The sequence below is a fragment of the Podarcis bocagei genome (genome assembly GCF_964188305.1).
Source record: "Podarcis bocagei genome assembly, chromosome: 8".
NCBI lineage: Eukaryota > Metazoa > Chordata > Lepidosauria > Squamata > Lacertidae > Podarcis > Podarcis bocagei.
The window spans coordinates 70,429,000-70,443,542 of NC_138133.1; the positions used below are offsets into that span (position 1 = coordinate 70,429,000).

General features: G+C 37.7%; 1 protein-coding gene across 24 annotated transcripts in view; it reads left to right on the forward strand.

The window, feature by feature from the left end:
- Positions 1-14,543, forward strand: part of RIMS2 (regulating synaptic membrane exocytosis 2) — a 349,417-nt gene that overhangs the window by 223,415 nt on the left and 111,459 nt on the right. For 12 of the 24 annotated variants that reach the window (XM_081204294.1, XM_081204295.1, XM_081204290.1 and 9 more), the window contains one exon: positions 14,247-14,420. The exons of 4 other annotated variants lie outside the window; for them this stretch is intronic. In XM_081204294.1, the coding sequence (XP_081060420.1) occupies positions 14,247-14,420 (174 nt within the window). Of the gene's footprint in view, positions 1-73; positions 182-6,076; positions 6,149-8,441; positions 8,505-11,443; positions 11,519-13,235; positions 13,314-14,246; positions 14,421-14,543 lie in introns of all 24 variants that reach the window. 8 more of the 24 variants (XM_081204271.1, XM_081204282.1, XM_081204289.1 and 5 more) reach the window with 3 other exon arrangements.

The following is a 14,543-nucleotide window of genomic DNA, read 5'->3' on the forward strand; positions in this document are numbered from 1 at the left end:
GTGTTTACCTTTGTGTCTCATTTGTGTACATGTCTTAACTGTAGCTTCATGTTCATCCCTTATGTTTTGGCAGCAAGGATCACTCAATGTATCCTATCTTTTGCGAAGATGCAGTCAGATTACTTCGATCCCGTACGATGTGCCGTACCTATTCTGAGGGTGCTTACTATGAATTTGAGAGGTATAATTGGTGTGGCATGTTTGTTTAGTCTCCCACATCATTCATAAGCAAACAGTACTCTGATGTTCAGTAATCCACAATTTAAGTTTTAAATGGTACATTGGAAGAAAGAAGAAAAGGCACTAAATGCAGGAGTAAAAGGAGAGGTCTCCCCAAAGGTGCGCAAAATACATTATATAACTCATGATGTGTTGGATATTAAAACTCTTTCTCTGAGGTGACTCTAAAAACAAAATCCACATGCCACCCATTAACAATTCATTAATAAAAATCATATTCAAAGATAAATGTATCATAAAAATGAACATACCCAACTGGATGCATAACAAGACTCACTAAACAGGGATATTATTTTATGACCTTTAGATTAGTAGTGATAATCTGATCAAAGGTTTCCTTTGCTTTATAGACTGTGTCACTGCTCTCTTTAATTTTATCATGAATTTTTGTTTGTAAATTTAAAATATTATCATCTGCATTGCTCCTAGAATTACTTTATTCTTAGAGAGCAGAAATTTTCTTTTTTATATTGGTATCAATCATTAATTTGGCCAAATAAATAAATAAAAACATAGAAGCTGATTTCCCCCCTTTTGCACGAATCACAGGCATTGCTGTATCATACCAACCTAATTTTACATAAATGGCATCCAGAAAAAAGGATATTGCTGTGATGTTGTGTGTAAACCATGGCGTTTGTTGAATTCCACAGCTTAAAGGGACTAATTAGGACTCTTTCTTGTTGTGCCTTTTTTTCACCCCCTGGCTATATCAGTTGCATAATCTCAAGGTTCGTTATGTCTTGTGGCACTCTTGTGTTATGAGCATCTTTTTCTTGTCAGAACCAAACTACATTTCATAGCTACATATAAATCCTCCTATTCTTAATTTAGAGCTCTGTCTTCAGACTACCATGTCAGTCACTCTATATAGCTACACCAATTTTAGGGTTAAAAATGTAAACATGGTTCTTTCGTTTTCTTCATTTCTTGGTTCTTTAGCTTTTTTGTATTTATAGTGGTACCTTGGTTCCCAAACTTAATCCATTCTGGAAATCTGTTCCAAAACCAAAATGTTCTAAAACCAAGGTGTGCTTTCCCATAGAAAGTAATGCAAAATTGATTAATCCATTCCTGACTTTAAAAAACAACCCCGAAAACAGCAATTTAACATGAATTTTACTATCTAACGAGACCATTGATCCATAAAATCAAAGCAATAATCAATATACTGTACTATAAAATAAATAAGACAGTATTGTAGATGATAAAAAATATTTTTTTTCTTACATGCACTGATGATAGTCATTGTTTGGATGGGGTTTTTTAATCAATTTCTGCAGTCACACAATCAATCAATCAATCAATCAATCAGTAGCTGAACAGGGTTCCACACAGTCACAAAAGCAAGTCACAAAAATGAAGTCACAAGCCACAGTCCCAAATCGAAGTCACAAGCCACAGTCACAAGTCAGTCCCATAAAATTAAGAACAAGTCACAGTAAAAAAACACAGAAAAGCCATACAAACAAAAATGCAAAAAAACCAGCAAAAACAAAAGCTCCAAATATCACCTCTGTGTTGCGTGGGTGCCCAGAACTCAGCAGCCGACAAGCTCAACAGGAAGCCTCTGATTAGCGGCGGGGGGACTCCATTTACAAATGAAACACACTCGACAAGAAGTGGAACATGTTCAGCTTCCAAGGCAAAGTTCACAAACCTTCTGGGTTTGCAGCGTTCTGCTTCCAAGTTGTTCATATAAACTAAGCTGTTCTTAAACCAAGGTACCACTGTACTTAAGTATATATCTATGTATACTTTACTCCAAAAGAGGAAATTCCCAGATCAAAAATAACAAATTTAAGTAACTGTTAGGTTCTCTTTAGGTTCTCTGTCATGTGTTATTGCAACACCCACTGAATTCCCCTTTTACTGCCATGATATAGGCCTTATACATTACTATGAGGTGTTGTAAGCGAGAAAGAAAATTAACATTTCTCTGTGTTTTTTTATCTTCACAATCAATTGCTCATAATGACTACGAGCGATCCTCAGATATTTTTTTTGAGTTTTGGGGTACAACATAAAGTGCAAGGGCAAGGCTACCTTGCTGTATGTGCATTGCCTTGCCTTAAAATTTACAAAATGGACCAGGGCAATTAGATAATCAAAACTTAAAACTGTCCAGGGGGCAAAAGTACTGGCACATTCAGAGATGCCCTATCTGAAAACTTCAGTTCTATCCCCATTATTGAATTCCCTGGGAGTCATGGTAGCTGAGAGGCTATGATGGAGATGGATCCTGATCCTCAGGTAGATGAAATCTTGAAAAGGATCATATAAGACTTCCCTAAATGATGTGGATCTGAAGACAACTTCCAAAATCCCTCAGTAAAAGAGGTTGTGGAAACTGCCAGTATTATATCCAGCAGAATTAATTCCTGAAAGAAAAGATTTGATACCATTTAGGTTTCACTTCAAGAGCTGGATAAAAGTAGACTGCTAAACTGCTTTCAAATCCATTGAAACAAATACCTGGACATTAAGGATGTGCCTTGGATACCTGGCCCAGTATTGTTATCCTTTCCTCTATCTCAGAAGGGAAGAACAAGAGTTGGTTTTTTTAGCAAAGATCAGGCTGCATGGAATCTTCTTTCCAGTAACAAAGGGATTCCAGAGATAGCTTAAATATTTTCCAAAAAAAAAAAATAAAAATGTGCCCACCTTGTAAAGCAGATTGCTTTTTACAGAACATCCCTGGTAGGTAAGAGTGATGGAATGTAGTGGTTGCAGATGATTTACGTTTCAGTACACCCTTGCATTCTACATACTTCAGCAGTGGCATTTGCATTGGAGGTCCTGCTGGTTGTTTAGTGACTCAGGAACTAACTACTGCCAAACCAGTCTTGAGCATTCCACATCCAGAAAATTGAAGATAATTTATCAGTTTTAGCAAGATGGATGTTGTTTTGTGGTCACATAATTACCATATTGTTGACACTTTGCTAGGCAGAAAAATGAAAAAAAAATGAGCAAACTCCTCTCAGCTCAATAAATCAAGACAATGCAAGATCAAACAGTGGTTCTGCTTCAAGTTTGTTTTCTAATTAGGCTTATGCAAACCAATTCCCCAAGTTTGACTGTAATAGCTAACTATGGTTTCTTAAAAAGTGAAAACAGAAAATTTATATCTCTTTGTGACCACAAAAGTGGGGGAAGAAAGAGTATGCAAGCTTGAGGCTCACCATAGCTTGTTAAGATAGCAGGACAGCAGCATCTGAATGGGACTATGATCATTCAATAACTTTTCACTATCTCCTAATCTTTCCTGGCATATGGTTAGATCACTCCGGGCAGATATGGGGCTTGTGCCGTTTGGTTCCTTTGATTTTCTAATGGAACTTCAAGTTAAGCATTACATTACCTAGAGTACAGGGTTGTTGTCAAAAACATTAGATGCATGTTTTATATGACTTTCCCCCCCCCCTCCTTAAAATCTACCGTAGTTCTCTGTTGTGGCCTCTGTATAGTTCCACAGATGGGATCTGTAGCTCTGCAGGCCGTTCATTGAGGATTTGGCATCTGTGGCACTCAAACTACTTTGATAAATGTTTGAAGATGTGAGAATAATGTAGCCCAGACCAAGCAGCTCAGATATCCATGCCACCATTGGATCTGAAGGTCTCAGATCTGATAAACCAACAAGAAGAATTACCGTTTCATTGTGAGATTTGGCTGATTCAGGCTTCATATACATGACAGTGTATATGCAGCTGCAGACATATGGGGGGAGGTTTATAGAGTATGAACATCTACTAGCCAGGTTGTCTCTTCCCAAAGATGCATCAACTTACATACAGCAGCAAGGAGGGAGCAGAGGTGACACTGGGCACTCCAGATATCCAGCAGTGCCTGTTTTGCCACTAAAAATAGGACTACATGGGGAATGATGCTACAGTGGTGCCTCGCAAGACGAAATTAATTCGTTTTTTCGTCTAGCGAATTTTTCGTCTTGCGAAGCACGGTGTCGGAAAAGTTTTGGAAAAGCTTCAAAAATCACCAAAAACCTCAAAAAAGGCTACCACACCGCGTTCTATGAGTTGCTCCTCGAAGTCAAGTCGCAACTGTATTAACGGTGTTAAGAAAAAGGAAACAAACTTGCAAGACGTTTTCGTCTTGCGAAGGAAGCCCATAGGGAAATTCGTCTTGCGAAGCAGCTCAAAAACCGCAAAACCCTTTCGTCTAGCGAGTTTTTCGTCTTGCGAGGCATTCGTCTTGCGGGGCACCACTGTATTCACATCAATTTTTGCTGGAGATAAGACCCTCTGACCATTGAAGGGCCTCCCCACCGCCAGTGGAAATTGATGCAAATAGCATGTTTTTCTGCTGGGGATGTAGTCCCCATTCCTATGGGAATAGATGCTTTACCAGGAATCTGAAAGACCCATGGCTTTTCCAACATGATAGGTAAGCTGATGATCAAGGGCTCAACATTGTGTTGGACCATTGGATTCTTACCATTGGGTGCATTAATTATGCAAAACAATTTCTGCTCATTCTACCCCTACCTGCTTATTTCTAAGCAGACCTCTCTACAAACAGCTAAGCATACAGAGGATTTGAACATATTTTGTCCTGGCAGCAAAATGCATTAGTTGACAATTTGGGAAGGAGCACCTTACTCTCTAAAAACTCTAGAAGTTTCTATGAACTGGCTTATCCAGATGGAAATCCTATATGAGTGAATTTACAGGCAGCTACTCAGAGAACAGCAGTTACGGTTAATGTAACTCTGTTTTGTACTTACGCCAAGTCCTGATTTCATTATGGCATGTGTTTCCCTGCTCCATATAATTGTCTGCACTACATGGAAGCATGTACATGTGACATTGTGTGTCCGCGTTGCGGTGGGCACCCACAATCCCAAGGGTGAGTTGGCACCCTGTCTTGAAGCTTCACCCTGCTACTGTCATTGCTATCCATGCCAGCCACACAACCCGCAAGCCACATACCCATCAGTCCCCCTTGTGTGGAATAGCCCTATGCATGTACATTGTTATGCACATGGGGCCCTTTAACATGGTCACTAACACACAAATTGCCAATGGAAGGGCAAGGCTAGTCAATGCAACCCCCTCACAGGTGCTTTCAACTATGGCCGTGCCAAAAGCTGTCAAAAGTTTCCCAAAAATATTCTCCCCATGAAAAAAACAGGGACAAGCTTTCTGCCTTTCAGAGGGAATTTATCTGGATTTTTTTTCCAGTGGCGGGCAGGGAGGTTTGCAGCTTACAAAGTGGCTGCAGCATGAAGATCTCTCTGCATTCTGCCACCATTCATGTTTCCTGGAATGTTTTGAGAGTGACATCTTGTTGCATTGCATCACTCCCAAGGTTTCATTTAAATCCTCAGGCACATTACATGGTTAAGTAATGTAAGTAGCAGCACCTCTCCATGAAATTTTTTTTGGGGGGATTTCTTCTCTCTTCACCTCCCTCCGAAAAATGTCAGAGGTGGTTTCATTTCACACTCATCTGCAAATGGTAGAAAAATGAATATTAGACTCAGTTATACTTTGAACCTTTGAGGAAGTTGTCATGTGAGCTTTATTAATGACATCAGAATATATGATAATTTAAATTAGATTAAAATTTAAATTAGATGAAACAGAGGAGAAGAGGAAATTGCTGTTTTCAGCACAGTACTTGTTCTTTTTATTGTACATTTCCCCCTTTAGGTATCTTTGATGTTTGCTAGACTGCCTCATGCAGCAGGAAAAGGGTTGGATGAACATTACATAATGGTCATTATCTTTTGTGATAAAGCAAGAAAAAGCATAGAGCACCTAAGGCAATTCAAAAATGTCTGAAATATCTTTGCTGTTTATTTTATGTTCAGGAGGAATAGAAAGGAGGGAAGAGTGCCTATAACATATTATGATGACACTGATATTTCCCCTACTCCTGAAAGGTATTTTGATTCATATAGTAGATGTAGATAAGAATCTGTATTAAAGCATTTTCTGAGCACCCCTGCTGTAGAATTTTGAAATAGCTAAGAATTGTGATACTTGTGTTCTTTGTGCAATATATTATTCCAAGTGATCTGTTATAAAAGGCTTGAACTAGCAGTGAGTAGTTTAGTATTGCATGAGCCGCACAGTACTTTTTCACCTAGAAGATATTTACTGGTAGAATGTGTGCACTGCAGCCAATTTCTTCTTAACACTGTTACTTTTCTCTTATGCCCATACCTTCCCCCCCCCCCACAAGTAACAATGTCACAAATCTCTGGGGTTTTTTCTGGATATCCCTACTAAGCATCTTCTTATTTGCAGGGGGTGGAGATATGTAGGCATTGGGATTGGGAATCAATCCAAAGCTCTGTGCTTCTGCATTGCATGCATAGCTGCAAAAGTGAGATTTTGCAGAAACAGGAGATAACAGTGACCTCTGCATAGGGGTGATCTATGCGTACACTGGAGTTAAGTATGTGTAGTGATGCTACCAGTCTGTGAAACTTCTCTTTAAACATAGGCTTCTCCCAGTCTAAGACTTAATCGGTGCTGCACAAGTACTGTGAAAGGGCAGGGCACTGAAGCACTGATGGTCAGCTGGCTGTTCAGCCAATTCCAGGATAGTTGGTTGGATTGACAGGAGGCAGATGAGCTGCTTATTATTCCTTGAAGGTTACCTCCAACCATGCCTGTTCTAATATTTGTATCAGTTTGGTTGATGAGAGCTTATGGGTAGTTGAGACTAATGCACTAATATTAGAAACAGGTCACTTTCTCAGCTGCCTGCTAAGTAGTTTTGCAAGCCTTGATAGTCTTAGCCACTGCTAAAGATGCTAAGGATGTTCCCCCACCCCAATAGCATATATTGCTACCTGTATATGGATGCTGTTTCACTGTTGTGAGAGAATTCTGTATCTGTACATTTGAGTAATTATTATATGATTTGGCTAATTGCATAATAGTAGCATTATTCTGATTTTTTGCTGTTATTATTAAACATCACACCTTATGCAATTCCTGAACCAAAATAAATATTTCCCTACACCCAAAGTGCTTATGATCATGGACATGGTAAAAAAAAAAGGCGGGGGTTTATTTCTGAATACTTTTGAGGATTTCTCCTATTATCTGCTAACATAAAAGTACATATTCTCTCTCTCACACACACAGACACACATATTTAAAGATCCATTATATCTTGTTTTAAATTCATTCTTGAATTTTATTTTCATGAAAGCACATGGTTCTGATTTTATAAGTCAACCTACTTATTTCTGTAAAAGTAATATGCCGTTGGTAGACATTAGCAAAGCACATCTATTGTCATATCTTTTCATTGCTTTATTTCCATATTTTCCCCATCTTATGAAAATTTTACAATTTTGAGTAAGTCGTTTGGTTGCTGACATGCTGCATAAGTTACACTGATGAACATAACTTGGTTAGGTCCATTAATTTCACTGGGCCTATTGTGAATATAACTTAGTTGAATATGACCCCAAAAATTCCACTATATTTTATAAAACGCACTATTCTTGCAAACAGTATTCACATACTGTTATATATTTTTAATTGCCCCAGTTGAAATATTTGTTACTCACAATGTGTGTATGGTTAGGCTAAAGAATACACATTATTATGCCATCAGTAAATGCAATGTATTATTATGTGTTTCATGGATATATGCAAAGCATTTATACACTACTGTTGCTGCCAGCACATCTGTATGTACCCCATAGTTACATGTGGCATACAAACCAGGATTGGCCATGGCTTCCTTCTACATGCGTAGAAGTTGGCAGAATAATTTGCTGCCCCATAGAGTATGAAGTGGCTCTCAGTTTCACATTACTATCATGCCAGTGATACAGATATATGGTCTGGTGCATATATTTAATATTGGAATGGCTGTTTGGTTATACATATTTTAACTGTAAAAAGAAAAAGGGTTCTTTGAATATATTCCATAAAACACAACTCTTATCAAAACAATATAACACAGAAAACCAACAAACAAACCATAGACTGAATATTAGAAGATAATAGGTCAAATGGGCTGACAGTGATTCAATGTACCAGTATGTTAAGGGGGAACATACATATACATCCATTCATTGAAAGAGATATACAGAAAACACTGGAAATAATTACCAGATTAGTCAGTCAAAAATATGTTTTCATGAAAAGTTTTGATATGTAAATAGCTTCATCTTTATAACATGTCTTTATTTTAACTGCATTGCAAAGGTATTACAATGGTGCAAGTTCATGGGCAGATCATGTAGTCAATGGTTCAGCTGAAAACTATGGGTAAGTAAAGAGTGCAGTGTTACACTTCTATGATTAAAGACATGTACTCATAATTTAAATGTAGTGTTATTTTATTAATGGGTTTCACACCTGATTAAGTGTCATTTTTTTCACTAGACCTAAGAGGGTTAGGTTTTAATATGACATGTCCATTTTCTTCTTCTTTCCATGTTGCATCACACGCATAGTTTGTTTAATTGTATGTAGATCTTTCTCAAAGAACAACAGTTACAGGTAAGCAAACCTGTTTTCTTTGAGCAGGTTTCCATACACAAGCATATGTACACGTTGTGTCCCTGTATCTGAACCTCTTTTGTAGAGTATGTTCTGTTCATTTTTAATCCAAAATTACCTGTGCACTGACACTACATTTAAATTAATTAATAAGGCACATTGTATCCCTTATTTCCAGAGTTAGTTTCAACCTCATCATGGGAAGAGAGAGAATAGCAAATATGCTTCAAATATTTATATGAATCTGGGTTTTTAATTGGAAAAAGTTTCATAGAAGACAGATGACACAGTTTGGAGGCAGTGAAAATGATGAAGCAGCATAGTAGGAGCTCTTCAGGTGAAACACTGTCCATCTCCAGTTACGTGTGTTGATTGTAGTGTCAGCTGATAGTGGTCAATCAACAGCAGAAAACTTTGGAATGTTCTGATTAACAGCAGTCTGTTGGAAACCCAAATGCCTCTGCTCTGTATGATAAAGGCTCTCATACCAAGAAGGAAGTTGTGAATTGTGAACAGCCTTTTGTTGCAATTTATGTTGTAGTGGTGCTATAATTTACCTTTCCTCCCTGGTGTTTTTTTGATTTTTTTCATTATTGGTAAACTTCTGAATAGTTCCAAACTTTATGCCACTCATTTATAGGCCACCAGAAGCTTATATAGTAGCCCATTTCTGTGTTTCAGTAGAGAGAAAAATGAATAAAGGATCTGCACACTAACATGTTGACAGTCCACTCTGGCAGGTGTTTGCAAACTGCTCCACCCAAAAAAAAAATATCAAAAAAAAATCAAGAGAAGTTAAGATCCTTTTTTAATTTTGTTCTGCCAGACAAATTTGCCATGCAGATATATTGCTCGGGGAACAGGAAAATTGAAGAAGCAATAGATATTGTTTAGTGGGTCTCATTTCATGCATCCCTAGATAGTGTGAACAGCATTTGATGCAGCTAGAATAACTGGATATTTTTGAGTTTTTTGTTGTAGTTTCTTTTCATGGCACTTGGCTACATCATTTTCTTTCCAAATATTATGATACATACCTTAACGATGAAACCAACATTGTTCAATGTGATATATGAGGTGTTAGGGGGGTGGGAATACCACTGGTGGGGACACATCGTGCTCCTTCTGTGGTAGTTTGTCCACCTTTGGTCCCTACCCTGCACTTGCCTGTGGCTCATAGAAACTGTCAGCATAAGACAGTGAATGGTTTCAGCTGGCCAGCCAAACCAGGTGAGAGTAACAAATGGGTCTCTAATCCTTGGTGAGTTAGGAGCTTCCTTTGCACGCAAAGACAGGCTCTGGCAGATTGAGCGGATGAGACCAATAGTGGTTCCAACCGTCAGGAAGAGTTTCTGCACATGCTGTAGAGGGAAGTGAGCAGTAGATGGGGCTCATCAACCTGGGAAGGTAGCCCATCTAGGAGAAGTAAAACTCCGTTCCTAAATCCCTGCTGCCTTGCGGAATATCTTCAGGAGAAGAAGAGGCTAAGGAGTAAACGCTGCACAGAAAATCCAGAGCGGAGCTCCTAAGACAGTTGGTTGGTGCCTTGTATGCCGCCTCCTGGCAACTCCTGCAGCCAAGCTGGTGCCAAACATATTGCATCAGTGAGGCCGAGAGAGGGGTCTTGTTGTCTGGGCAGCCCAGGACCTTCATACACACTGCCCAAGCTTACAACCCAGTGAGGTTCATTATTGGGCCTATAAGTTATTTTATACTTTACTTAACTGGCAGTAGCAGGTGAATGAGAAATAAGGAAAATTAAATATATTTGGGAAGAAATAGGACTGTCTTTTACTACTTGTGTTGAGACTGGAGCATTCTGTAATAGATGATTAAAAAAAAAGTCAAAATGCTACATATCATATAGCATATAAAATGTCCAGAAACAGTGCAGAGGTAGGATACTAGGAAAGAAAAGAATCATATTCTCTGCCTTACATAGAGACTGGATGCATAAATCTGTTCATTTTTAATTTCTGACTTTGCTTATAGGCAGCCTTGAAGCAAATGGTGGAAAATTTGTTAAAACTAATCTAGGAACCACTTTATGTATTTTTAAAACACTCCTAAAATTAAACCACATTTTTCCTGCCTATTTAATTAGCTGTTTGGATTTAACAGAGTTTATGTTGGAGTTTTAACTTCAAGGGAAGAAAATATGGAGAAAATACTTCTTATAGCTTTTAGAAATACTTTTGAAATTAGGAATTTTCACAAATAGCTTGCTGTGATAGATATTTTGGAAAAACTATTTACTAATATCATATACTTTTGGGATATACTGCTTAGAAGCCATCACAAGTACATAATGGTGAAAATGAAATCTTATGCAGACAGATTCACTTTTTCTGGTTTGCCATAGCATACATTCGTCATATATGGTCTCTTTAAGACATTATTTTATTATCTCAATTCTATATTCAGTATATCTGAGCATACTTTTGCTAATATTACATATATGATGGCTTAATTTTATAATGTTAGTACATAGGAATTTTATGATTATATTATGCACTATTAGTGACTGTGGTCCGCTTTAAAATGAAATCTCAGTTACTCAGTATGTAATTCTTTTAAAATTTCTTTGTTGATAGCTTAATACTGGTGTTTTACCTTGCTTAAAAAATAGAAATATGAGTTGTTTGTGTGTATCAGTGGTTAAAGATGGTGTGCTAACAAAGGATATTGTGTCTGTGACCAAACAGCAAATTTCCAATAGCTAGTAGAAGAATAGCATGTCCAAGGATTGAGATCCAACAGCCTTCCACAGATACGGACAGGTACTTCCAGTAAAAAGTAGCTAGAATAGCCTTGCACTTGTTACTCTTAGGTATTTGTTTGTTTGTATTCCTGTTGCAGTGCAATCAGTGTCTCTAGAAGTAGAGGAAGCCTTAAATGGTCATTAAAATGCACCATTTTCATGCTGCATTTTTGTGTTTTCATTTCTTTGTCACTGACACATTCATTGCTTTAAGTGGCTTCATTGTTTTAGCCCTGGCTGCTGCCATTACTTGTCATGTACTATGGACAGAAAACCAAATACTGTGTCTAACAAAGCAGATAGCACCTGGCCTAGGAAGCAATGAATTGTCTGTGCTCATGCATCATCATGTTTCCTAATTTGCTCATTGTAGCAATATATATAATTTTAAAACTTTCTGTGTTAATGGAGTTCCCTTAATTATACATAACTTTGATGTGCAAGATTCATTTTCTACTTATTTTTTAAAAGTTATGTGAATCTAATCACCTTAGGATGTACATAAAGATTTTGTTTAGACAAGATTATTGCAGTGTGACACAAATAGATCGTTTTAGCTTGTCAGGTTACATCTTAACTAATGTAATTTAAGTTCTAGTTCTGATATGTCTGGTGGATTTGTAAATTCCAAGTTCATGATGACATTTGGCCTAGTAAAACTATGCAGAATGTACCTGCTGGGTTAAGAAACTCAGCTCTAGTCAGTGTACAGGGAAATAATGTACCGGTACTTGGATCTCTCACAAGTTGACAAAAAAATAGAGTGAGGGTTCTTTCCAGTAAAGATTGATGTTGAAGTAATTATTATTCAAATAGTGGGATGGCAAACACTTGTCTGTAATGCAAAAAGAGTTTGAAAACATATTGGGTATTACTTTTCATTGTGATTGCAATCTACTTTTATTTTTACATAGCTTTCAGCAATTAAAGAAAGAAATACTAGTTGTGTGACTGAATATCATTAGAATGACTTAAAATTAATCATATGTGCTTGAAAAGCTTAACATGTGACAAGGCAAGGATGTTCCACTGAAAGGTATAAAGAGTTTTATAATTCAGAGAGCTATTCAAGAGCTATAGGTTGGATATTGAACTAGTGTGAAGTGTATTGATTGATAATGTACCCATAAATGACTCAGGAAAAGTTGGCTGCATTAGAGAACATAGAATCTATATCTTCACAGATCCTTTTATGAATCCTGCCCTCAGGAGCATTATCTCTTTCATATATGGAGTACCTTAGTAAAATGTGTCTTTAAAAAGGTCTCGCTCTTCTTAGACCATCACTTTTAGTGTCCTGTAGATGGAAAAAGAAAGCCTTTGGCTGGGGGGGGGGGTCTTCTTGCATTACCTTTCCAGTGTTGGAGCTGCTGCAGTGCAATTGCTTTTGGTGCCATGAGAATGACACCAGAAGTCCCAGAATACACAAGAGGAGACTTCATAAGAGCTCCTCCTGGAAACTGCACTGATGTGGAAAGGAACCACAGATTCTCTCCTATGGTCTTGGGGCTTCTGACATTGTCTTCTTGATACAAGAAGGGAGAAATTGCAGAAACTCCCACACTGTGGTGGTAAAATGACAAGCGGCCCTTAAGTAAATTTTACATAAAAGATTTTTTAAGGGGAAACCTCCCCCCCCATCAAGACCTGTAGTTATAGACTTGACACTTCATTGCTTCCCCGTAAATGCAGCATTAGCTAAGGTGACCTTTTTTTGTTTATCCTTGACATTAAAGAAGTGAAACAGTGGATGTATTGGCAGATCAAGCTTCCTGTTCAGAAAGTGAATATATAGATCCAGAAGAAAACATGAGGTAATCTTTGTGAGTTTGTCTGAGGCCAGCTGTGATACTTCCCTGATAGTTAGTATCTCCTGCTGATCATGTGTTCCAGTGTACAGTATCTGCTTGTTACGTGCTTTAGATTAAGGCTATTGGAGGATGGTATTATTCTGAACCTGTCTGTGGGGCATTTATTTAGTACCTCATTGAAAGCCTACAACCCTAAAAAATGGTTTTGTGTGATCACATTTCTGAATAACTTTATTTGAAAACTTTTTGTTTGAAAACTTTTTAGGTATTCTTTCATTATGCTGATATACTAACCATTTGATGTGATCTATATTTTTCCCTCAGAAGTGCAACTAGTATTCCTGCATAGGTCATATTCAGTAGCAGATAATTTTCATCTGCTTTAAAAAAGAGGAAAAAACCAGCAACTTTCCTTGAATAAAGTTAAGCCTATTGGTTGACACCAGCATCTTTTGAACGGAAAACATTATTAATGAAAATATCAAGATCCTGAAGTCTTTTACTCATATTTAGTTATCCTAATCAAGTGTACTGACGTTAATGACAACCTTACTGACTGAGAGTGCAAGTTATGACCTTACTTTTAAAAATATTAACTTGGCTTCCTATTTTAGTCAAGCCAATGGTTTTTATTCTTAATTCAGAGAGTCTTCACAAAACAGTAAATGACTCATTCTAATGCAGGATATCTTAGTACACAAGCTGCAGATTATGACATTATAACCCATTTAAAATGTTTTCATATACCAAATTATTAATAAAGGGACAAACTCCCTTCATACGTCTTCTATGTTATCAGGAAGCTAACTAAAACAAAGAACGAAAAAGCTGTTAGAAATGTACATAATGTTGATCATCTCCGAACCCAGTATGATGCGGCATAATGCGTAACTATAGATAAAGGTCAATTGAGATGCTTTTTGACTAACATTACAGGAATTGGGGACCTAGACTACCATATCAAAGATCCAGATCAACAGAACAGCGTCCTGTGGTAGAGCGGCCCAGCCCCCGCTCTCGATCCACTGAGCGTCCCGACTCAAATCTCATGAGATCGATGCCTTCATTAATGACGGGAAGATCTGCCCCTCCCTCACCTGCCTTATCGAGGTGAAACAGACAACCCAATCAGACTAATCCTGCCCCACTAGCTCACTTTTTATTTTCCCCAAAGCTCAATGGTATTGCCTTTCATCATTGACTGATCACCAGTAGCCGTAGATACTAACCCTG